Below are 26,052 nucleotides of genomic sequence, written 5' to 3'. Positions count from 1 at the left end.
TCACCCTTTGCATTTAATTTACTGAAATTCAGTAATATCAAATTAAATGCCATGGTTTTTTTTTAATTATTTTCTTCCTGAGGAGATATTTTGTAATGATTTATTTATGAATGTTAGTTCCAGAGTCTGAATGCAAGATTGTATGCAGTATCCTTAATTCTTCTTAAGAGAAAGTGATAATGGGGTATGTGGAAGTCTACGCATTAAAGAGTAGCCAGGTTTATATGTATCCTGTGTTTTTTAAATTTTGGGTTTTTGTTGTCTCATGAGTAATAGAACAGACACCATTACCCATTTTTTCAGAGGAAAAAATCTGAAGAATAGAAATGTTAGGGATTTTTTTAAAAAAGGAACTTAATATTTTTTTTTATTCTTAGAAAATTTCATACATGTATACAATATATCTTAGTCATATCAACCCCAAATTCCTCCTTCACACCTTCTGCCTGCCTGCCTTCCTCCCTCCCTCCCTCCCCCCTCCCTTCTTTCCACCCCACTGAGTTTCAGTTCATGCAGTCTCCCGGAGCATGGCTGTAAGGTCATCCATAGGAACTTGGGCAGCCTACCAGTAGTCATACCCAGGTTAGGGAGCTTTTATACATCTGTAGAAATCAGAATTAGAACTTGACTGATCTTCCACATCTCTGCTTAGTCTTTTCCTTGGTCTGTTGTGAGGTACTTTTAAGTCTAAAGTAGATCAAACTGCAGAATTTAGTCATCATTTGACACAAAAATAGGTTAGGATTGCCTAAAAGGTACAATTGAAATGCAGTGAGTATTGAGTCTGTAGACATTTATTCATCAAAAAAAAAAAAAAAAAAACAACAAGAAAACAAAACAAAACAATATCTCAGAGAAACCCTGTCTCAAAAATAAAAAGTAAACAAGACATTTATTCATTTGAGGACATGATATGCATTTAGGTTAAGTTCATATGGTCATGTTCATTTATTTAATCATTTTTTTTAATTCTTCACAATTAATGTATTTGATCAAGTTCACCTTCATCCCCCTCTCTTAGCCCCGCCCCCAGGCGCTCTGGAGCCCTTCTTCCTAGTAATTCCCTCCTGCTTTCAGAGTTGTTTGTTTCCCCCAGTAACCTACACAATTTAATAAGGGGTGTTTGCATGTGCATGGGCATAGTATTAGTTACTGGAGCATGGACAGCAGCTTCCCAGTGACTAAGGAAAAATGGCTCATCCTCCCCTAGCAGCCATTAACTCCTTAGATAAGAGGGTTGCCTCATATGTCTCTTCCCTGATCCATCCTGGAGTGTTGACAGGCTCTATGTTGTGCAGATAACCATAGCTGCTGTTGAATTCATGAGGCAGTAGCCACACCATGTCCAGAAGACATTTCACAGTATCCCTCCCCATCTTCTGTCTCTTAAATTGTTTTCTATTCTCCTTCTTTAATGTTAACTGACCCTTAGTGGAGGGGTGGTGAAAAGAGGTCCCATTTAGATCTGAACACTCAAAGGTCACTCTCAGCACCGTGACCAGGTGATGAGTTTCTGCCTTAATCACTGCCCACTGCAAAAAGAAACTTGTTTGTATAAAGTTGAGAATAGCATTAATCTCTGGGTATAAACAAATATTTTATATTTTAAAAGATGGTTTGCCATCAGGTTCATTTTGTAATTGTAACTGACATACGTCTTAGAGTCTAGTGCATATGCTTATGTGTTTGTAGTCATAGTAGTCTTGATTATCTGTTAGTTTATATTTTCAAAGAATTAGTGGGGGATCTTAGTTTGGATAATTTATATGAGTGTAGGTGACAGTAAAATATCCTTGTATGTGATTTCTTTACTCTATGATTAGTTAATATAGTACTAAGGCTACATTCTGTATATTTACCAAGTAGCTAGCTGTTGATCTTAGATCTTGGCTTAGAGCTAAGCAATACGTTCCTGAAATCATCAAAGGATCAGCATAGGATTGGCATGCATGTCCTAAGAGTGCTCAGATTTTCGTGTAAGCATATTGCAACCCAAGAGCATCTAGAGAGACACTGTAAGAAGTTGAATCTTCCAATATAGCTGCAAAATGAGCGTATCTAGAAGTTGGGGTATCTGGAAGGCACAATTATGTCTGTGTAGTATTTAGTATGTGTGTGTGCATACACACGTTACAAGTGCAAAGTCATCATCCAGACCTCTTACATACTCTACTGCCCTCCTTCATGGTGCTCCTAAGAACAATCTCATCTGCCTTCCCAGATGCTCGATACATGATTTCTAACAAAGGAATATTGAGGAAAGCCTATTCATACTTGACTTGACCAGTGTATTATATTGTGTAGGTTCAGGGTAGTTTGCCCTCATCTTGAGATCATAGAAATGATATCTGGAAAGATAAAGACTTGGAAGAAGTGAGAATTATTTCCTACTTAACTTTAAGAGTAAAAGAATAGGAGGGAAGGTATATTTTTAGTTTTCTATCCTCTTAAGTTTTTTGAGGACCTTTGACATGCTTATTCATCCTTGAATCTCACTGTCTGATATGGTGCATGACATACTGTAGAAGCACAATAAACATCTGTTGAACAGGTGGCTGATTATTTCTTCTATATTAGACCTGTTTTTTTCTCCCCTGTTATTAAGGTAGAAAGTCCTTAAGGATGATGGAAATATCTTACACCTGAAAAATATTAGAAAATACTATTGATTTACTACATTTAATACATTGACTGCTTGAATTAAATTTGTAAAATATATAAACTGGTAGGCTGGCTATTTAGTAATCATCAAAATGTAATATCATGCATCTCAATAAAATAGAAATGTCTTTATGTGACCATGTGCTCAAATGCATATTGAGTAGTTACAGTTACCTGAACTTTAAATCCATTAGTTTCAATCCTTACAACATCAGTAGGAATGTAGTTCATAACAAATAGTGTTGTTGCCACTTTACAAACAGGAGAACTTGCAGAACAGAGTATAAGTCATTTACCCAGAGTCATCCTGGAAATTGCAAACAGAAACTTCCGTTTCAATCCATCTTTTTAACTGAATTATAGATGCTAAGAAAATGTACTTGAAGAGATAAAAGCATTCATTCTTCTTTTGTTTTCAAGTACAGAGTAATATGCTCTGTTGATGTAATTATTTTTGTTTTCCTCCCAGACTTGATTTTTTTGTATTTACAAGTCTAAGTCTAAATCAGTGTACAGCTTCAGCTTGCATTGCTGTTGTCAAAGTGTAGAGCCAGAGAGGGAGGAAGGGACGAAAGGAAAGGAGTGGGGAAGGAGGACAGGACAGGCAGGCAGGGCGCTTGGCTGATGTACTTTTTTCACGGCCATGTTAAAGTAACTGGGAGAGATGAGAGGAAGGACAAGCGCTACTCACCACGTGCAAGTGTCCAGTCCTTCCTGGCGGGGAAAGTATAGCTGCAGAGCAGCTCAGGACACGGGGATGGGGACCTAAGGCTGCTGGTTAGGGCACTTCAGCAGGCAGGGAGCAAGGGGAGGGCAAAGTAGAGCCTGGCTCTAGCCTCCGTGTGCCCCTTCCCAGCAATCTGCTTTCTCCAGCTCTGCCCCACCTCTTAAAGGTCCCCAAAGCAGAAACACCAGGGGAAGATCAAGTATTCAAATGCACAAGCCCATGGAGAGCAGTGCAAGTTCAAAACCTAGCATTCCACACCTGGCTCAGGGCCATCTCCTAATGTAAAATGCATTCAGTTCAATTCCTGAAGTTTCTGTACTCTTAAAGTTCCAACACTGTGCCAGTCTGCATCTCAGCTGAGACTCAAGGCAGACTCCTAGCTGTGAGCCCTGGAAAATAAAAAACAAGTTACCTGCTAGGAATATACAGTGGCATAGAGTAAACGTTCCTATTCTACGAGGGAGAATTGGGGCATACTCGGGGAGACCGAAACCCAGCAGGCAGGGCAAACTGCACACTCCGCAGCTCCTCATCAAAACTGTGCAGCTTCTGGTAATAACTTCTTGGCTCCCAGGAGGCTTTGGCAGCATGTTCTTTCCTTCTAAGATGCAAATCTTAAATGTAGATACTAACTGAGCTAAACCTCTTTAGATAGTGTACATCTTCTTCATATAAAACTCAGAAATCAAAATACATAAATGCCCAATTTTTGTCAAATTTGTCAGACAGTTCTAAGTTGCTGAAACTTAATGAAGGAGAGGCACTTCTGATTATATTAAGCTCTGAATACCGTTTAGCACTACTGAGGTCTTCTGTGGGTATACTATAAGTAGTATCGGTTGGTATAATCTAAAATAAGCTTCTCTTCTTGCATTTTTTTATTCTTGTTTATAAAAATGTACCTGAAAGTGTAATTTTACTTTCAAAAGATAATGCTTTTGTGGTGTGGGAGTAGAGTTCAGTGGCAGAGCACCTGCCCAGAACACATGAGCCCCTGGGTTCAGTCCGCAGCAAACGGCTTTAAGTGGCATGATTCTTGAAGAAGCATGGCAGCTAGATTTCCAGGTCTACATTCATATATTTTTATCTAAAGTCTACAAATCAGTGGTAATTATAGAGGTGCAGTTTAGCTGCTTGAGAAATAAGTAGTCAGTTATCACAAGTACAAACAAGAAGATGTTTATTCCAGCAGGCTGTTTATATGGATGAATACAGTATTTGAAGAAGGCTTCTCATAGGCTTGGAATATATGAGTTTGGGGATGCTTTTTGAAAGATGTTAGCTAAGTAAACCTCTGAATCTGTGTTTTAATAGTAAGCTCCTAGTTTTAAAAGACAGCCTTCAATTGTGCAGAGAAACCAGCTGACAAGTTATTATTAATAAAGGTCAAATAGCAGTATGGGCAGTTTGCATTCAAGTGCATTGTAAAACTGTTTATTTCACGTAAGTATCTGCATATTTTCAGTCAATTTCCACAATGTAAAGTCTTAGTTTGAAGACTTAAGAATTTCATCCCAGGAACTGGAGAGAGAGCTCAGGAGTTGAAAGCACTGGCTGCTCTTCCAAAGGACCCAGGTTCAATTTCCTGCACCTACATGGCAGCTCATAACAATCTGTAACTCCAGTTTCTGGGGATTCAGCACCCTCTTCTGGCCTTCTGGCAACAATATACACAGACATAAATACAGGCAAAACACCCATACACCTCAAATAAATTTTAAAAGAAAAAGGATTTTACCCCAGCTTTAATGTTTTTACTTTTGACCAACATATTCTGATCTCACTAATTTTTATCAATCCATATCCTAAACTCAGTGGAAAGTAGTTTTTGTTTTCCAGCGACTTCTGCATAACATTCCTTCTCAGCACCTGTCATGTGACTACATACAGCCAATTATAGATTATCTTTTAGGCAGTGAAGGAAAGGGAACGTGTGAAAAAGAGAAGTTGTAGCTCAGTGAGAGAAACTGTAGAACAGGACCCTAGTTCAAGTCCTAGTCCTAAACCATAGCTAGAAGTTGGTCCTCATCAGCCTTTGCACGTACTAGTCTGTATTAATTCAAATCAGTAGTATTGAAACTTAGTTGTAATGTGATGCTGTCATGTGAAAAATTCTTTCAAAAGGTAAATGTGGTGGCACACACCTTTAATACCAGCACTTAGAAGGCAGAGTATGAGGATCTCTGATTTTGAGGCCAGTTTGTTCTGAGTACAAGTGCCAGGTCAGCCAGAGCTCACAGTGAGCTCCTGTCTCAAAAACAAAACAACAAAAACCCAGACAAACAAAAGAAGTTCTTTTAAGAAAATTGCAGATTACTAAGAGGATTATTTAGATCAAGGAAGAGTTTCTGTGATGAGTATGCTCAAGTTAGTCACTGTTACTGGAGGAACAATAAAGAAAATTTTCACTGGCATCATTGTATCATCATCCTACAGCTGAAATATTGGCTTTTGCTAAACTAACTTGGGGTGGAACCAGTGTGACTCCATCACCTTGGCAAGTAAAGTGGGCTTTCAGGGTTGTAGAGGCCTTTGCCGCTGTCCAGGCTGATGAGGGAGGTTTGAGAAGATAAACTAAAAAGCTCCCCTTGACAATAGCATTCAGTAATAAACTAAGTTGTTATTCTCTATCGTTTACCCCTAAGACCATTGTGTAGTGCCTTTGATCAGTGCCCCTACTTTTGCATGCTATTTAAATATTAAATGTGCGCTGACAAACAGTTGGTGATAATGAGTCTGCCTTGAATGAGAACAGAAACAAACTTTTGTTCATGCCATCACTCAAGCATTAAATAGTTTTGTCTTTTGATTATAGCCTCTTCAAAAAGAAAATTAAGCTGTAAATGTTTCTGATTCTGAGTACCAAATAATGGCCATTAAAATATTGATTGCTATTGTCTCCAAAAGATGAAAGTTTTCTTAGCAAAATATTGAGAAACAGATTTTACAATAAAATATCCATTTTCTTCCACCCAATTATGGCTTTAATTCTGCCAGTACCTAGAGTGACTTCTGTTATTCATGTTTTGCTCCAGCAGTACTTAATGGCATGCCAAGCAGGTTTTTTTTTATTATTTTTATTTTATGTGCATTGGTGTTTTGCCTGCATGTATGTCTGTGTGAGAGTGTTGGGTCCCATGAAACTGAAGTTACAGACAGTTGTGAGCTGCCATGTGGGTGCTGGGACTTGAACTTGGATCTTCTGGAAGAGCAGCCAGTGCTGTTAACTGCTGAGCCATCTCTCCAGGCCCGCCAAGCAGTTTTCACAGTGAATTTTCCTTAAGGACCTGCTTTGCAAGAAAATTTATTTTCATGTCCTTTGGAAGCTAAATCAGCATATAGTTAAAATGTTTTATCTTGAATGGGTTATGATTATATGTTGTAGTCTAGCAAATGGAAGACAGGCTTGAATTTAGTAGACCGCACTTTTGCAAAAGATAGATACATGTTCATAAGAGTTGAAAGAGGCATCATTTTTCACTTAATAAATAGAGCTAATATCCTGGAGACCTCTTCAGTGGAGAATTCTAGGGGAAAGTTTCTAAAGAAAGCTCTTAGTAAGTGGTTAGTTGTTTTTATTTGTTTTCAAAAGGTAAATCAACATAAACAGTAGCTTGTGTTAATATAATAGATTTATAATTTGTAGTATCAATTTGGGCCAAATCTTTCTTAGTTTTTGTTACAAGTTACCAATGAATCGAGTGAGTAGTTACCCTCTTTTGGATGGACCCCTAATCCTCTAAATTTACTGATACAGGAAAACTTTTTATGTTAAGGTATTTAGAATGCCTATTTTAAAAGTGGATCTTTTACAAGTAAACGTGATTGAGAAAGAATTTAGTGTCCGCATCTGGTTCCTTACAGAAAGTAGGCTATTGTAATTTTCAGTAGGAATCTCTGTGGGCTTTAACACCCAATATTAGGAGCCAGCAGTGAGACTAGAAAGTGACCATGAAATTGGGACTTCCTGTAGTCTTTAGCTGCATGACTTTCCTCAGCCACAAGAGGCCAGACCAGAAGTGTACAGATGCCACTTGTGCAGTACACATCTCAAGAGATCAATGTGGAAAGGTTGTTTACACTACACGAAGCACCATTATGGGATCCAGGACACTTCTGAGAGCCACTGTGACTCTCTCCATCTTGGTAAAAATGGAGCAAGAACTAGGTATTTTTTTTTTCAGTTCCTGTCTTTTTATTTATTCATGCACAACTACTTGTGGTTTAAGAACTAGATATTTGTGTTCCCTCCACATTCTAATGGGAAACCGCACAGTCGTGCTGAATGTTTCATGAGCCAAACACACGTAATTCAGATTCCGGTTTCACTGTCTCCCCTTTCGCCATCAGAAGTCAAGCAGGGTTTCTGACGGGGAATTCTGTTTTACTCATTTTCTTACTCCTTCATTAACTCGCCGAAGTTACTGAGGTCTACACCAAAGGTTTAGACTTGTCATAAATAATACATCTACACTACCAAGGAAGGAAGCTTAAATCATTCAGTGAGTACCTGATGTTGATTTGACTTAAATTACATCTATTTCGGTCATTTACACCACTGATCAAAAAGAGTCCTTTTAAAATATTTAACATTCATATTTAACATTAAGTCTCTAGCTTTTTCTTAGCTCACTGAAGATGCTTTTAAGACTGTTTATTGCTTATTCATATAGGGAAGGCCCTAATATTTGAACACCCATTACGTATTTCATACAGGCTACTTACTCCTGAGAATTAGCCTATGAAGGTAGTTGCTGTTAATCCTTAACAGATGAAACAGTAAGGCTAAGTGATGAACCCAGGACCCCATAATAACTAGTTGATGTTGGTTTGGAACCCTCAAACTCCCAAGCCTGTGCTTAAACCGCTAGTTTCAACAGTCAGTTCTGGCTTAATGTGTGTGTTCTTCACAGCTCAGAAATATTTTTAGACTGATACAGAGGCCCTCCTTGTACATTTGGAAGCAACTTTATTAATTTTGTAAGTTCCTTAAAGCCAGTAATATTTTACTTTCTTTACAAAAGCTAAGTAAGTTTAGTGTTTTAGCTGATCTCTAAGATGCCTTTGATTATAAAACATATTGCATTTCACAAAGGAAAATTTATAAAGTACAACCTTGATAGTTCTTTTAGACAGATACAGCTACTTTTAAAAATGAAAATTGTGTGTGGTTTGTGTGTGTCTGTGGTATGGGGGCACTTGCACATGAGTGCATACAGAGGCCAGACATCTATATTGTTTGCCTTCCTGTTTTGACAGGGTCTTTCCCTGGACCAGGAACTTACCATTTTGGCTAGACTGGCTAGCCAGGGAGTCCCCAAGATCTGCCTCCTCAGCTTAGGGATTGTAGACATGCACAGTGTGCCCAGCATTTTACATTGCTACTAGGGATCCAAATTTAGGCCCTGGTGTCAAGCACTGAGCAATGTTCCCAGCACATGCTGGCTACTTTCATACATACATAGATATATTAAGTGGTTTAAAGAGTTCTTGTGACTCCATCATGTCCAGAGTTCCACTCTTCTGATTCATTTTTTGATGTCATAATTCTGTCTATATCCATCTATCCACCATCTACCTACCTACCTACCTACCTACCTACCTACCTATCTACCTTTCTGTCTATTTATTTGGAGCCAGCTCATTCTGTAGCTCAAGCTGGCTAGGAATTCACTCTGTAGCCCAGGCCTGCTTCAGGTTGTTGTCCATCTTCCTGATTCAACCTTTGAGTACTGAGATTGGGGCAGAGGATCATAGGGTTAATGCCAGCTAGGGCCAGATAGCAAGACTCTGACACCCCCGCCTTGGGGTTGGAAGAAGAGCCTCCAAAGAAGTACCCTGATTAATACCAGTAAACTCAGAGTATTGAGACAAGTTACAGGGTTAAATGTAGTAAGAAATTCCCTTCACATATCAGGCTATTTACCTGTCAAACCCCAAAACTTACTCATGCACTTCCTTTTGGCAAATGTATTATTTATAAAGATCACTATGCTTTCGTTAAAGAAGAATTTCTCTCCTTTAAAGAAACAAGTTTTATTATTAAGAAACAAAAATTTGTTGGGTAGTGGTGGTGCACACCTTTAATTCCAGATTCTGGAGGCAGAGGAAAGCAGATCTCTGTGAGTTTCAGGACAGCCAGGACTACACAGAGAAACCCAGCCTTGAAGGAATAAAAGAAAGAGAGCGGGAGAGGGAGAGAGAAAGAAACAATAATTTGCCAGGTGTGGTGGCACACACCTTTAATCCCAACACTGGAGACAGAGGCAGGCAGATCTCTGTGAGTTTCACAGGATAGCCAGGGCTGTGTAGAGAGACCATGTCTCAAAATAAATAGATAAAGAATGGAAGGAAGGAGTGTTGCTGGAGTTATCTCCAGTCCTGCCTGGGCCACAGCCCCTCAGACCCAAATAAACACACAGACGCTTCTATTAATTAAAACTGTTTGCCCTAATGGCTCAGGCTTCTTGCTAGCTAGATCTTATATCTTAAATTAACCCATTTCTATTAATCTATAAGTTGCCAATTCTATTAATTTATAAGTTGCCATGTGTCTTGTGGCTTACTGGTACACTACATCTTACTTTTCATGGCGGCCTGGCAGCATCTCCTGACTCAACCTTACTGTTCCCAGAGTTCTCTTCTCTGCTTATCCCGCCTATACTATACTTCCTGCCTGGCTACTGGCCAATCAGCATTTTATTTATCAATCAATCAGAGCAACACGTTCACAGCATCCCCAACACTTCCCCCTTTCTTTTTTTTCAAAAGAGAAGAGTTTAACTTTAACATAGTAAAATTACATATAACAACAATTATCAAGTAAGAATTACAGTTATAGTATCTAGTCTATTTATAATATCTAGTCTATTTGTATTTGGCAAAATTCAAGAAGGTATTTTATCTATCCTATATTTGTGATTCTAGGGCTTCATATCTAACTTATCTTTTATCATAACTAAGGAAATTATACCTATCTAGTCTTCAACTACATCAAATACCCAGAAGGATATAATATTACCTGAGAAATGGGAGAAGGACGCATGCAACTTTCGGGAGTCTTGAGAGAGTAGACAGAGACAGCTGACAGCCTGGACAGTCATCCAAAGTTCCTCTGTAAAGTTGGGGCATCTGTCTTCAGCCCACAGGCCTAGAGTCTCTCAGTCACTTCTGTGTCCTGTAGAATGTCTGGCAGTTTCCTCTGCAAAGCAGGAACCTGAAGGACCATTTTGCCAAACAAAGTTCAATGGTCACCTTCCTATGGGTCCTGTATGTCCAGTCGATACATTTTTTTCAAGCAGTCCAGGCAAGAACAGTTTCTTGCCCAAATGGCTATTTTTGTCAAGAAGAAGATAAACTCCATACGGAGTGTCTTCAATGCCCATCTTTTTCTCTGAAGTAAATGGGTGCTGCCAGGAGTAGACATGTCTCACTGTCCAGAAAGTCTAAATTTTTAAAACATTTTAAATGCCATATTCTGTAGGTCTTTGAAGTGTTTGACGTTTACCTGTCTATCTGAAATATATCTATGTATACCTAGAAAACTTAACTGACATGGCTACAAGTTTGACTATCATAGAAGACTAATTATTAAATCTGTATTTCTTAATTATCCATTACAATTTAAATGAGTTACATAAACATAATACCTCCAACAAGAGTAGAAATATATATACAGTATAACAAAATTAAGTTTAAACTTGTATCAATAAACTAAAATCATAGCAATGTAAAACATTTCTAAACAAGTTTTTGCTCTTTAAAAGTAGGTTAATCTACCCTTTCATCCTATCATTATCTATACGATTCCCTTTTCTCCTTTAGAAAGAGATTGCATTTATAATCAACCTGCTTTAAATAAAAATACTGGTTTTTCTCTGTCCCACACCAGAGGGCTCTTTTGATATGAGACAGAATAATCTCTCAACCTTTTTTTTTTTTTTTTTAAGCAATATGCTTGGGTTTAGAGAAGGAGTGAGCCAATTCCATCTCCAAAGCCAGCTTGGTATATTTGGGAATTTGGGCGTAGCTTCTCATACTACTTCCTGCTGGATGAGGGTGCTTTATTCTTATGGGGACATAAAGAAAATTTTAGGATTATGGAGTAGTCCGTGAGGCTGTATTGTCTGAGCCAGTTGCCTTGAAATCGTTCTGGATGTTGGATCATCTGGGCCATGGTGTCATCAGAGACCTTTCAGGCGGTCTTGGCTGGTCAGATCTGATGTATCTTAATCTGGAACAAACCCATAGCCTCTTGTTTCCTATGGAAACAAAAGCAGAGCCTCCTTTTCAAAGTAACATATCCTTAGATCCAAATTTTTAAGTCAAAATACCTTTAAAATATACATATTGATTTAACTGAGCATCCTTTACAATCAAAAGTCTTTCTGCAGTTAAAAATTCCAAAGAAAACAGTATCCAGATTCCCTGTGTGATATCCATCTTACGTGGCTTATTTTTTATATTACTTTTACTTTTTTAAGACTATTTTTTAAAACTTTCTATTTCTTTAATATAACTGTCTATATTCCTTTTCTTTTCTCTTCAAGCCTACGTACATTTTTACACACATTGTAAACCATTTAAAGTCTTGTTCCATTTGAATCTGTCTTATTGTGTAACTATTGCTTTATACTGCAGCAGTTAGTACTGAAGCAGAAACCTTGGCTGCTGGCTCCGCCCAACTGAGCTTCCCAACATGATGGTGGTACGTTAACTGCCAGCTCTGGGTCTGAGAGCCATGCGTACACTCAGCGTGTAGCCCAGAAACCTTTTTTTTTTTTTTACTAGTAAAAGCTAAATCTGTCATGCAGTGCTCTGTGCGTCTTGGAGACACCTCATTCCCACTATGCTACAGGTCAAGCGCACACTCCACAAAGCCCCCATAGAGTAGCTCAAGCCTACAAGGCTGTGGCTAACTTGAGAGAGACAACTAGGAAGCTGTTTTTAGCTCCATTTTAGAATCTTTTTTTCTCAGGTTTTAGGTGGAAAATCTTGCCCCACATTCTGGTGCCATTTGTTGATGGAGTTATCTCCAGTCCCGCCCAGGCCCGCAGCCACTCAGTCCCAAATAGACACTTATATTAATTAAAACTGTTTGGCCTAATGGCTCAGGCTTCTTGCTAGCTAGATCTTATATCTTAAATTAACCCATTTCTATTAATCTATAAGTTGCCATGTGGCTTGTGGCTTACCAGTACTTTACATCTTACTTTTCATGGCGGCAGCAGCGGCTGGCAGCGTCTCCTGACTCAGCCTTCCTGTTCCCAGAATTCTCCTCTCTCTTTATCCCACCTATACTATACTTCCTGCCTGGCTACTGGCCAATCAGCGTTTTATTTATCAATCAATCAGAGCAACACGTTCACAGCATCCCCAGCAAAGGAGGGAGGGAGAGAGGAAGGAAGGGAAAAAAATCCTGACCTTAAACTGTTGAGTGTATCTTTTTGTTGTTTTTAAGTGGGCCTAGCTTGGAGCCAGTAGTTAATACAAGAACACCTACCTAGAAAGAACCATAAGCATGTCTGGATCAGTGTTGATCACTTCCCTTCTCCCCATTGGGGTGGGAGCTGGAGAACCAAATGGCAGGCTGACTTCAGGTTGGACATTGCTATGCAGTGTTTCCACTTTGGGACTTTCGTTGTCTTTTGTTTGTTCATTTTTTTCCAAGACAGGGTCTCTCATTAGCTTTGATGCCTGTCCTGGAACTCACTTTGTAGACCATGCTGGCTTGAACTCACAGAGATCCACCTGCCTCTGCCTCCCGAGTGCTGGGATTAAAGGCATGCAGCATCACCACCTCACTAGGCTTCATTCTTGATACAGAGAAGCATATTTAAAAACCAAAACAAAAGTCTGTTTGTACCCTATTTTTACGTATTTTGAAAAAAAATTATCTAAATATTTTTCTTAGTAATATATTCTTAACATGTGTAGAGTACAGGCAAGGAGTGACCATTTTAGAGACTCTGATGACATATCCAGAGCCCTAGAGGTCTGTCTTAGATGGTGCAAGTAGCCATTCACATTGGCTTATTCAGAGGTTAAATGTACTGCTCATGCATCAGGCTCACATTTTTGAAGTATTTTCTTATTGATTTTATATTAATTTAATACTTCAGCGAAGCTTAATACTTCCCTCACAAAATTTTAACTTTAAATGATGGGAAACTGAATTTGAAACCCACTGTAAGGAAACTCTGGTGGTGGTTTTGAAGTGTTCTGAACACCTTGTAGATTTGGAGCCAAGAAAACTAGCTGATCCTTTCTGAAGGGAAACTCTACTGAACAATCAAAAGCAAACACAGGAATGAAGGATTATTTTACCTTACCCCAGCACTCACAGTGTTCCAATTGTCTCTGAATCACTGGACAAATTTGCTTTCTTCCTGAGTTGTTAAGATCTAACTTTCAAAACTGTGTCTATGCTAAAAGTCCAAATCATCCTCAAGAACACCCACAATGTTTTTGTATTAGTGGAAATCTAACTCAGGGCTGCATGTGTCAGGCAGGGAGCAACCTCCCCAATACTTTCTTAATAGGTATTTCTGAAATGTAAAATGCCAACTTAAAATTGCACTATCAAAGTTAACCCAAAGGTATCAATTAGTACTAAATATCAATCTAATAGGGAGGAAACCAGTACCTTAGAGTTGAAGAAAAAGGAACATACTTTTTCTTTTTTCAAAATTGGGAAGAATATTAAAACATACACATGCACGTAAGACTCTGAGATAACTCACTTGTTGATCGCCCTTTAGTGTGACAGTCTTTGGCATTTATGGAAGTTGAAGTTGTATAAGTCATTATAATAGAAGCATTTCCATACTTGGTAGCCAAAGGAATATGTGTGTAGCCACAGGAAGAAAACAATGAAGATTGATAAGCACACACACTAAATTGTATTTCACTGTGCTTTAGAAATATGACCCAAGGAACAGCTCAAAGTAGATGAAATAGGAATGCTCTCTGAACAACTCAGATTTACCACGTAATAAATTTGAGTAATCAGCAAATGACTTTTAGATCATGCATTCATTTACCTTTTAATCAGTGTGAGAAAATACAGACATGGGGACTGGAGACATGGCTGGGTAGTTAAGAGCACGGGCTGCTCTTCAGAGGACCCTGGCTTGATTCTTAACACCCATATGGTGGCACTCTGTAATTCCAGTTCCAGGGCATCCAACACCTCCTCTGGCTTCCTTGGGCACTTCTTGTAAATGGTGCACAGATGTACATGTATCAAAAAAGAAAATGTAAAGACGTAAAAACTTAATACTAGCCAGGTGGTGCAGCACTTGAGAGGCAGAGGCAGGAGGAGTTCAAGGCCAGCCTGGGCTACAGAGTGAGTTCCAGGAAAGACTCCAAAGCTACATAGAGAAACCCTGTCTCCAAAAACCAAAAACCAAAAACTTAATACTAAACTGCTTCCCTATAGTGTTCATTCCAGGCTACGTAGGTCTTTGATCTGGCAGACTGCGGCCTTGTACACCGTACTGTGTTTGGGGGCTCTGAAGAGTAAAAAAAGATCAGTGAAAATCCCTAACACAGCTTGACCATGTCAGGGCTCACTACTTAATACGTTGGGACTCAAGGCATACTCACGGAAATAAGTAGTATATTAAGAGACTGGGTACCTTCAACTTTCACTGTCCTATTTCTGTGACCTTGCTTCCGTTTCCTACCACCCCAGGCCCCTGCTCTTTGTGCCTTGCGTGTGTCGCTTTTCCTTTGCATAGCCCTGCTGCTTTAATCCTTCTCCCCGACCTGTTTCTTGCCACCGTCCCCAGTGGCCGTACACCTCCTTTTCTTATCCTGTAGCACTGGTCTGCTTCCTACCCACCCAGCCTCTTCCCATGCCGAGAAAGCCGAGCTCGTAGAGCGGTTCTGAATCAGTCCCATCAAGCTGAAGAGAGTCTTTCCAGCTCCTCCAGTCGTTTGTCATCCTACAGTTGCAGGAGGAACACACAAAAGCACGTAGAAAGCTTTTTACTGTGTTTTTGGTAGTAACATAACTTTATTAAAGGAGCTGCATACAGGGGCATCCCCCTTTCTAATATGTGAATTTGTATCCATTTTTATAGTTTGTATACTTGTAAAGCTACAAACACAGGTAACAGGTTCTCTGTTCTACGTTCTCTGCGCCCTTTTGTTGTTGACCCCACTGTCCTTCTGTGATTTATTTTTCACTTTGTGGATCTGATATACAGTACTCACTAGGTAACTCCATACCCTTTGACAGCATTTTCTGTTCCCTGGTCTTGACTGTGCACCTCAAACATGAGTGAAGACATACAGTATTTGTCTTTGGGGGCCGGCCTTTTACATGTAACATGATTTCTTTGAGGTTCATCTGTGTTACAGTACATTCAGAATTTCCTTCTATTACATGTACCTACATACTTCATTTTGCTGGTCCAGCCAACCACTGAAGGACATGGGATTGCTTCTACCTTCTGACTGCTGTGACTAACCCTGTTATGAGAGTGGGTATTTTATTTTTCGGCCTTTATGTCTTAAAATATTTCTTCAACCCTCTTCTGTAGTACAGTAGCACATTTTATTAGGTAGTTTGATATTAGTCCGAATGTTTCGTGGGCTCCTTTTTCTCTGTGTTTCACTGTGACTGATTTCAATCATTTCCTGCAGTTATGTCAAATTCCCCGAATCTGTCAAAAACATTCTTTATCTCTATTATATTATTTCTGACACTGTCTTTGATTCTTGCTTGTAGTTTCCATTTCTCTGTTGAAATTCACAATCTGATCAAGCTTGATGTCTCCTTTCTGAGGAAAGCCATGGAGGGCTGTTTGCCTTCCTGGCTTAGTGCGCCCTGCACCTCTGAGTCAGAAGCTGGGATGCTTTCTCTTCTGACGCTGGTTGCATGTTGCTCTTCAGTACACACTGCAACTTACTGAAGGTCAAGTACTACAGAAAGACAGCAGCGGGTTATAGTAGTTGTCCCTTTATCCAGAGGGGATTTGGTCCGGCCCCCGCTGTCAATACCCAGATCTGTGGGTCCTCTAGTCCCTTGTGTCAGGTGGCACAGTGTTTGATGTCTATCCTACCGTACACTTGGCCTCTACAAGTGGACTGATGCAGTATATGTGCTGTATAAATAGCCAGTGCTTTGTTGATAAGGAAAAATCTGTTTATGTTCAGTACAGACAAAATACGTTTTTCCGAATCTTTTCAGCCAGTAGTTGATTGAGTCCACAGATATGGAATCTGTATGGAAGGCCAGCTACTACTATATGTGCTCCTATACTTGGGTATGACTCTTTCTCATGTTAGTATAGGAGTTAAGTCATTCTACTCAAGGGTTAAACTAGGTTTTTGTTTTGTTTATCTTTTAACCCACTTGTAGTATTATCTTGTGCGTAGGGTCAATGCTGACCTGCTGGAGAGATTTTTCCCACAGTTCCTAATACCTCCTTAGCTTTTGGGTTGTCTTATACTTTATCCCTTTCACAATTGGAAGTTGCTGTCAGCATGATGATGAGGACCCAGCTACCTTCTGGTAGCCAGTAAATGCCATCTTGTTTATTTGAGGGTCTTCTACGGGAGTTTCTTACCCCTCTCACAGATATTGGAGACCCAAATCCTGGACTGTTTTCTGCTCTTCCTAAGGTATAGAGGTTTGTTCTCTTGTTTCCCAACTGTACTAGGTCATCTCCTGTGTCCAGAGATTATCCTTTTCAGTAGACTAAGCCTAGGTAGGCTTTACAGCCTTCACACAGTGAGGGCATCTCCCTTCATCCAGGCCTCTCCTGTCTCCCTCTTTGTTCCCAATCGTTCACTCATGCTGCTTCTGGCAGAAGATTGTGGTAAAGAGCTTGCAGGAGAGTATAACCCCTCCCTTGTGCCTCCTAAGAGTCTTAGAAATGCTTTTTAATAGCCTTCTTGCTCACAAACAAATATCATTCCATGTGTGAAATTGTATAATTACTTTGTTGACATAGAAAATGAATACATTTACCTGGATTTAACCATAGTATACTGGACGTTTAGGGTTATGTCTTAAACTCGAGCTTCCTTAATCTAAATAACAGCAAATTTGAAGATACTGGATGTGCTGAATAGTTTTATGTCAGCTTGACACATGCTAGAGTGATCTGAGAGGAGGGAACCTCAGCTGAGAAAATGTCTCGATAAGATCAGCCTGTAGGCAAGCCTGTGGAGCATTTTCTTAATTAATGGTTGATGGAGGAGGGCCCAGCCCATTGTGGGGGGTGCCATCCCTGGGCTGGTAGTCCTGGCTTATATAAGAAAGCAGGCTGAGCAGACCATGGGGAAGCAAGCCAGTAAGCAGCACAATCAGCTCCTGTGTGAGTTCCTGCCCTGACTTCCTTCAGTGATGGACTATGATGTAAAAGTGTAAGCCAAATAAACCCTTTCCTCCCCAACTTGCTTTTGGCCATGGTACTTCATTGCAGCAATAGAAACCCTAAGACATGGAAAATCCTAAGGTAAATTGGAAAATGTTGCTAACCTACTTTAAATATATACTTAGATGGTCATATCTTTTCTAATAAGTACATTGGTCATATGAATTAGGTTCACCCTAAAGAGTTCATTTAACCCTCTTCTCTAAAAACCTATCTCTAACTACAATCATACTGTGGTATTCTAAGAGTTAGGACTTACTTCAATATATAAATTTAGGTTGTGGGGCTGCCATTGAACTTGTAACAGAAGACACTGAAAACCTAGTTCAGATATAGAGCTCTTTCTGGATGACAATGTCCAGCAGAGCCCTCTGCTACAATTACATGTTCTGTCTCTGCTAACCACTAGTCATGTGCGGCTGTGGCTATCGACTGTATGAAGTGTGCCTGAGGAGACTGAAAAGTGAGTGTTTAATTTTATTAATACTGAGCAGTGTAAATAACCACATGCACCAATGGCTCACATTTGAGTAATGCTTGACTAATCTAACATGTAAAGATTGGAAAATCAATTATAGTTAATATAGGAGTCTAATGCCACAGTCGTAATAAATGAAATAAATAGACATGGATTGAGTTACGAAATTCTTAATGGAGTTTCTACCAATAAAATATACAATAAAAGCGAGATAATAATGTATTAAAATGCCCTTGTTCTTTCTCTATAGAGATGTTGTAGTTCATCTTTAGAATGGTATTGTTTTTTGACAAGTAGATTTTAGAAATAAGTCTTTAAAGTCATTTTCATTTTTAATTTTAAAGAGGTTTGATAATTGCATATAGCAAATGTTTAAATTAGTTCAATAAGATTTCAGTTACCAGATTGAAGAGTCCATTTAAATGAAACACTTCTGGGGGAAAACTGTAGGTGGTTTTAATAAAAACTAATTCATGTAGAGTAGGTGAATAGTTATGTGTTTTTCTTAGAAAACCTAAATCTAAAAAATCATTCCACAAAGAAGAATTTGAAGAGTTTCTTTTTTGGGAATAAAAATAGATTGCTAAATTCATTGCTTCTTTTATTGCTTTATTCTGTCCTTTAATGTTTTGATGCGATATTGTTACCTGGTAAATTTTAGGACCAAATAAAACTAATTTTAGATTTATAACGAAGTTATAAAAACTGCAGTCCCATATACCCTTTACCTGGTATCCCTTAGCTAGTGTCTTGCATGATTGCAGTATAATCATCAAGCTTTGGGAATCAGCACTATTGCAGTAACATCAGCTAAGTCTCGGTCTTTACTAATGACCCTCTCTTTCTCTTGTCTCTTTGACAGTGCTGGGGATCGAGCCCAGGGCCTCTCCCATGCTAGGCAAGTGCCTTACCATAGACTACACCTGCAACCCCAACGTTCCTTTTCCGTTCTACAGTGTGGTTTGTTGTTATTTCCAGTCCTTGTTCTGGTCCTTGGTCTTTTCTTCATGTTTTTAAAGGCTTTTGATTGATTATGTTGAAGAACGTTCTTAAATTTGGGTTTATATGATGTTTTTTTTCTTATTTGATTGATTAGCATTTTGAGTTTGTTTGCTTCTCTCTCTCTCTTTTTTTTTTTTTTAGGTTTATTTATTAATTATGTATACAGTGTTCTGCCTGCATGCCAGAAGAGGGCACCAGATCTCATTATAGATGGTTGTAAGCCACCATGTGGTTGCTGGGAATTGAACTCAGGACCTCTAGAAGATCAGCCAGTGCTCTTAACCTCTGAGCCATCTCTCCAGCCCCCTGTTTGCTTCTCTTAAGACTGTCTTTGGAAATGATCTGCTGTCCTTCTCTGTCTGTCAGGGGGTTATAATGTGGGTAGATCTTAAAACTGGTATTAAGCTTTAGAAATTTTGATTATGAAAACTGCCTTCTTTGATATATTATGGTTACTATAAAATACCAGTCTATAAAACATGCTTTGTGGTACAAACTGATACTATATGTAAAACCACTGATAAAAGAATGCTGTAGGCATCACTGGTTAATGGGACAGAGTTAGTAGAATTTCATTCATTGGAGTAAAATTCAATAATGAAAAAAAGAAACCATAGTTTTCTTTCAAACAAGACAATTCTCCATTGGAAAGTTAACAAAGTAATTAAGAAAGGGGTCTTCCAAATGAATAGAATTGCTTTTGTAATAGTTATTAGAATGAATTTCTTGATCTAGCATATCATATGAAATCATTTTATTATAATTATTATAATAAATATTTATATCTGAGCATTTAAGAATTCTGAATATATAAGTCAGTAATTAAAAAAAAATACTACATCACCTGTTCCAACCTTTCTATCACGTAAGCATCCTCATCTGTCCCCACCGAGGAATGAAACTGTAGTGGACTTTGATGCCCTTAAACAATATACCACATTGTTAGGTATTCTTTTTAGCTTGGGAGTATATTATATGTGTATAATATATGTTAATATATGTGTATCACATTTACCCGTTAGACGTATCCCATTCTAGAAGCACTTTTTGTTTTTATTGTTTGGGGTTGTCTGAAAACATTCTTAGACTATAAGCTTAATAATAGAATTAAATATTGCTGTCCATTCAGAAGCAGCACTCAGTGAAATGATAACATTTTCTCCTTATTTTGTTTTAGTTCAGCAATCAGCAAACACTGGGAGGCTGAACTAGCTACCCTCAAAGGAAACAACGCCAAACTCACCGCAGCCCTGCTGGAGTCCACTGCCAATGTGAAGCAATGGAAGCAGCAGCTGGCCGCCTATCAGGAGGAAGCAGAGCGGCTGCACAAGCGGGTAAGGGCAGGGCTGCGCCAGCGCTGCTGATGAAGGTTTCTGCGGTGAAGGGAAATTCGCATGTAGACGCAGCGTATGGGAGTCTGCTAGGGAAATTCTTTGCTTATCAGGAATATATATGAGCTAAGTTTCCTTAGCTGGCTCAAGGAAAATATTTCTCAGAGTTTAATGAGAATGAAGATTATACAGCTTTTGTAAACAAATGAGCTGATTGTAGTTTCAACTGTGCCAATTAGCTGTGTGCCAAAATGGCAGAGCTGTAAATAGGAAAGGGGAATAGAGACAAGGGGACAAAGTTAGAACAGATACTATCCTCTCCTGTGTATAAAAATTAACTTTCAGTTTGTGAGATGAAAAAGTTGTGGAGCTCTGTTTATAATATGTGAATATACTTAATGATGCGTAAGATATTCTTGTTAATTTTTTATCATAGTGGAAACCTAGCTTATGACAAATCACTGGTAGTAAATACCCATTGAAGATCTAGTGTGTTCTCTTACTGTGTAATCCTTTCCCAGAAAGAATTTTTGCAGCAGTCAGAATATTAAAGTATTTATGAAAAGAAGTATGTGCCTGTAATCCTAACACTGAGAAGTGAGGCGGGAATCTGCGGTCTTTGGACACACATCTGTAGTATCCAGTGCATTCTCTTCTGTAGACCAAGCTTGCCATCATTTCCTCGTAGCTGGTATCGGTTCTTTAGGATTGTTTGGCAGCAAATTATCTCAGCTTTACTTTAGGTGGTTTATCGACCACTGGTTCCATTTCCTGTTACCACATGCACAGTCATTTTTAAATACATATTGGACATTATAAGTGAGCTTTTATAAAGCTTTCTAGTTCCTTTGGAGAGTATTATTATTATTATTATTATTATTATTATTATTATTACCAGCAGGCAATAAATCCCTTGAATTTATCTACTGATAGATTTAGTCCATTTTAATTTTCACTTGTCCTAGGGAAAATTACTTGGTCTAGTCCCAGGCAGTTTTCTCCCTAAGATGTAACCCTCTTGAGGTGTCACAGGAAGCATGAAGTGTTTTCAAGGCCTCATTCATCTGACACGATTTTGAACTGCCTTCTCTATGGCCAGTGTCACCACCCTCAGTCCTTCCAGTGTCCGGTTTTTATCTTCCTGTGCCTACCCCCGACCCCCCATCACACCCTGCACTCCCTGACCCTTTTTAACTGTGCACACTCAGCTGTGGAGTCCACTAAAGATTTGTGGGAGATCTATTTGCCTTTTATTTAACTCCCCCAATGTCTAGCTCTTCCAGCTATTCTGAGGAGTCCCAAAATGCTTGGACTCCTCAGGAAAGTAAAGCTAAAGGTTTAACTTGAGTTCATCGAGCCGCAGCTGTACTAGCAAGTGCCTTTAGACAGAGATGTGTGAGTCATTGGCACCTAATGTGACTGCTTTTCTAGAGTTGGCTGTTTGGGGATTTTGTTGTTGTGTTTGTTGTTATTGTTTGTTTGTTGTCTTTTGTCCGTTTTGCCCACAGGTTGTTTGTTTTTTGTTTTTTTATCTGTAGGAAAGGTGGTCCAATAAAGCCATTTCATTTTTATCAGCACTGAAATTCCCTTTAAGACATTTTTAGTTATTCAAACAGAGACAACTGATGTTTATTAAACAATAAATAAATGATTCTGAAGAGTTTTTAGAGTGTTGTGTGTGTGTGTCTGTGTCTGTGTAAAATGTCTGCATGTAATCATGTAATTTGGGGTGAATTTGTGCCATGACTCCTGTGTTGAGGTTTTAGGGACTGAACTTAGACTGTTAGATTTGTGTGGCACTTGCTTTTCCTGCTGAGCTGTGTCTCTAACCCATTCCCAATAGTTCTTCGTTAGCTGCTCTGTATTGTGAGCAAGGGAGAAGAGAGCTTTGAGGGTTCCAGCAGAAGGGATTGTCTTTCAGAAGATAGGTGCTGAGTTGACCGCCTGCTAAGATCAGGATGGTCTTCACAGGACATTCTAGTTCAGTCAAGAAGATGGACGTGAACACCATTTATTCTTAGGTCAAACAGAGTTGCCTGCTGTTACAGTTAGAATTGTACGTCTTAGCCAAAATAGGCTGCAGCCAATGAATGACAGACCCTAGGATTGAGTTTACCCCTGTGGTCTGGGATGCAGCCCAGTGGTACGGTGCTTGCTTCACATGTGAAAGGTCCTGGGTTCAATCCTCATTAGTGAAAAGAAAAAAGATTTAATATTGTAAAAAGCAATTGGAAGACTTTGAATGTCATACAATGAAAGATTAATTTGTTAGCACTTCCAGAATATCTAAGAACAGAGACCACAGTTGTAATTAAATCCACCACAGGGACATTGCATTTGTTCAGACCTAGTAAAGAAGGTCTGTATAAGGAAGCACATTAGTACCTAAGTAGAAAGGAAGCTGGGATGTGAAGGAAACACTTCTAGAATACAGAGGGTGATTTGCTGTTTTGAAAGCACAAGGCAAGTTTGCTTTATCCTAGTCAGCAGGACTTTGAAAGAATGGCATATGAGAAATTATGGTAGGGTATCTATAAATGTGTGCATGATTTCTTCTTACATTAACGAGTGGATGACTTTGAAGGACACTGACCTTTCCCATTATCTTAAAAAGGTATCAAGTGCTCGTTAAAAAGTAGTATTACTTGTAGGCTCTTGGTAAATTCTTAATGACTGAAGAACTGTTGTCTTTCCCATAAGAGGCACAGTTGACATGAAGTCATTCTAATATCCAAGTTTTTAGGTGTTCTTAAGCATATCTTTCATTTCAGATTCTCTCGTATTTTGGAAATATGTTTGAAAAAAAAATGCTTACTTCAGCAAGGCCAGTTTTCAGAACCCGTATTTCCCTGAGACTGCAAATGGGGGAAGCAGACGGTCGTAGCTGTACTTGTACAAATGTTAAGGAACATTCCTTAGAAATTCATTGTAGTGATTATCACTTGTTTTCCCTAACCTGGCTCTGACCAGCACTGAATAATTCATTGTCCCCAAACTATCTAATAATCCTTTAGTTTTTGCCATTGCCTTAAATATTTATCTTTAAAGAATTTATTTTATGCTGGGAATATTAATATATTCTTTCATATAATAATTCAAAATTCATTAACTTCTCAGGGGCTTACTTTGACTTCAAGAAACCCTTTGAAATTGCCACTTAATTTAACCGTGTTCTCATTTAATTGCAGGTCACTGAGCTTGAATGTGTTAGTAGTCAAGCAAATGCTGTGCACACGCACAAGGCAGAGCTAAATCAGACAGTACAAGAACTGGAAGAGACGCTGAAAGTGAAAGAAGAGGTAGGCCACTCTTCAGTCATCTGCGATCCAGACAGCGTTGTGTACAACGCCGTAGATGGGCAGCTGTAGTACTGTCTGCAGAGACGTGAGATTGTCAGTCTTTAAAGATGAAACTTGTTGACTGTTAGGAAGCTTGCTCACGTTTTCCCCACTCAGTTATTATTAACTATGGCTGCCTTTTGTATGAGAGTTGAATTTATATAATCAACAGGAAACCATTAGAGATTAAATGCATTTTTGAAAGTTGTTGCTTTTTTGGTTTCTAGTCAAAAAGAGCTATTTTATATACCAAAGGAAAAATTGTGTCTCGAACTTGAAGCTATTTAGCACTATGCTAAACCATCAGATTATACTTGCCAATAAAAATCATTCTGGACTGGACATACGATATTGCACCTTAGTCCCACGCCTAGGGAACCGAGGCAGGAAGGTCTTGAGTTGAAGCCAGCTTTTGCTATGTAGTGAGTTCAAGGAATGGAGTACAGTGTGAGACCCTGCTCCACCTCCAAGAAAGAAAGAAGGAGCCTCACTCTGTGCCAGGTAACATACCTATGCAGACATATATCCCTTCTGAAAGTAAATACAGGGCGCCTTTTTAATTACTCTTTTCCTCAGAACTAGGAAATAATTTCAGAGGAAAATTAGTTCTTCCTTCTCCTTATTATAAGTTAAATGTTGTTAAAGACCTAACTTTACCTTTTGCAGGAAATTGAAAGACTAAAACAAGAAATTGATAATGCCAGAGAACTCCAAGAACAGAGGGACTCTCTGACTCAGAAACTACAGGTAAGATAAGTAAAAATGTTTGTTGACTCTACACAGAAAGTATTAGTCATTCTTCAACATCAGAATGACGTTTTTGAGCTCCCGTTTTTATTTGATTTCTAGTACCTCTGATTCGTGCCTAATGTTCAATGTTCTAGACATTCCTTGATTACTGCATTTGGGTAGTTTGTCATCATTGGGGGCCGTTCATAAACTCTTGTCAGCATAGTACTTTGGAAATTTCTGCTTTTATCATTAAAAGGTACCCTAAACCTAACAGAAATCGTCTCTGTTGGATTTCATTTAGTGTAGGGACCTGCTGGTGTTTTATGTGCTGAGCTACTGTCTGAAATCTGGCATTCCTTGTGCTCTAATAAAACAAAAGTCAGTGCCTTTTTCCTTTCGTCAGCCTTAAATCAATTTTGCCCACTTTTTTTCTGCATAGCTAACATACTTCCTGATTCTAGTTGTCATACATGCATCCTGTGTTGGTGAGAGTCAGATGTAGAAAGATTTTTCAAAATTCATTACTAAGCTGCCTTTTGCCAGCTTAAGCTAGCCGCCTCAAGAAGGGTTAGAAGCACTTTAGAAAAGAAACAAGTGTGTTCATAAAGTGAGGAGTTTGCCAGAGGCTTGAAGAGGAACCTGGAAGCCAAGGATTAGGAGGACCAGTTTATAAGAAGACTTAGCAATTTTTATTCAGTACTTGCTGTGTACAGGGGCTGTGCCAGGCACTCTTCATATTATATCAGAATATCACAGTTCAATGCAGAGGAACCCAGGGCTTGAAGAAAAGTAACTTGTCCAGGCCATATTTAGATCAAGACAGTCCAACTCTAATACCTCTGTCCTTGACCACCAAACTCTGCAACAGTGGTGACCCTTCAAAAAGAAGACTTGGCCAGGCATAGTTTCATACACCTTAATCCCAGCACTCAGGAGACAGGGGCAGGAGGATTTCTGTGAGTTTGAGGCCAGCCTGGTCTATGTATGAGTTCCAGGACAGCCAGGACTACACAGAGAGACCTTGTCTTAAGGAAAAGGAGAAAAAGAAAACAGGTTCCTTGCATGAAACAGCCCCATCCCCCACCCTTTGCTTGTCCCGCCCCTTCAGCAGCCTGACAGACAGGGCTGCTCATTTGGTGTGTCCTAGGAAGTGTTCTGTCCAGATTTTAATTCTCCATGTGGAGTGCTGGTTCTCAGCTGGGAGGTCTGTATCCTAAAGATTGCTTACTAACGTATGAAGACATTTTATGTCTTCTTTACTAGGAGAGTGTTACCAACACTTAGGAGTCAAGGCCAGTGATGCTGCTAAACAGGGGTTGATTATCTGCCCTTAAGTATCAGGGTGCTGTGGCTCCGAGGCCCTGGTGGGGCTGAGTATGATGCATGTAATTGG

The 26,052-nt window shown here is 39.1% G+C and overlaps 1 protein-coding gene across 2 annotated transcripts in view; it reads left to right on the top strand.

Annotated features, from left to right (window-relative positions):
• The window catches only part of Homer1 (homer scaffold protein 1), a 110,526-nt gene that overhangs the window by 78,015 nt on the left and 6,459 nt on the right, over positions 1-26,052 (top strand). For both annotated transcript variants that reach the window (XM_059276374.1, XM_059276375.1), the window contains 4 exons: positions 19,119-19,154; positions 20,436-20,592; positions 23,778-23,888; positions 24,594-24,674. In XM_059276374.1, coding sequence (XP_059132357.1) covers positions 19,119-19,154; positions 20,436-20,592; positions 23,778-23,888; positions 24,594-24,674 — 385 coding nt within the window. The remainder of the gene's footprint in view (positions 1-19,118; positions 19,155-20,435; positions 20,593-23,777; positions 23,889-24,593; positions 24,675-26,052) is intronic.

Source organism: Peromyscus eremicus, chromosome 11 (genome assembly GCF_949786415.1).
Source record: "Peromyscus eremicus chromosome 11, PerEre_H2_v1, whole genome shotgun sequence".
NCBI lineage: Eukaryota > Metazoa > Chordata > Mammalia > Rodentia > Cricetidae > Peromyscus > Peromyscus eremicus.
Note: the sequence above shows the minus strand (reverse complement) of the source record. Positions and strands in the feature narration are given on the sequence as shown.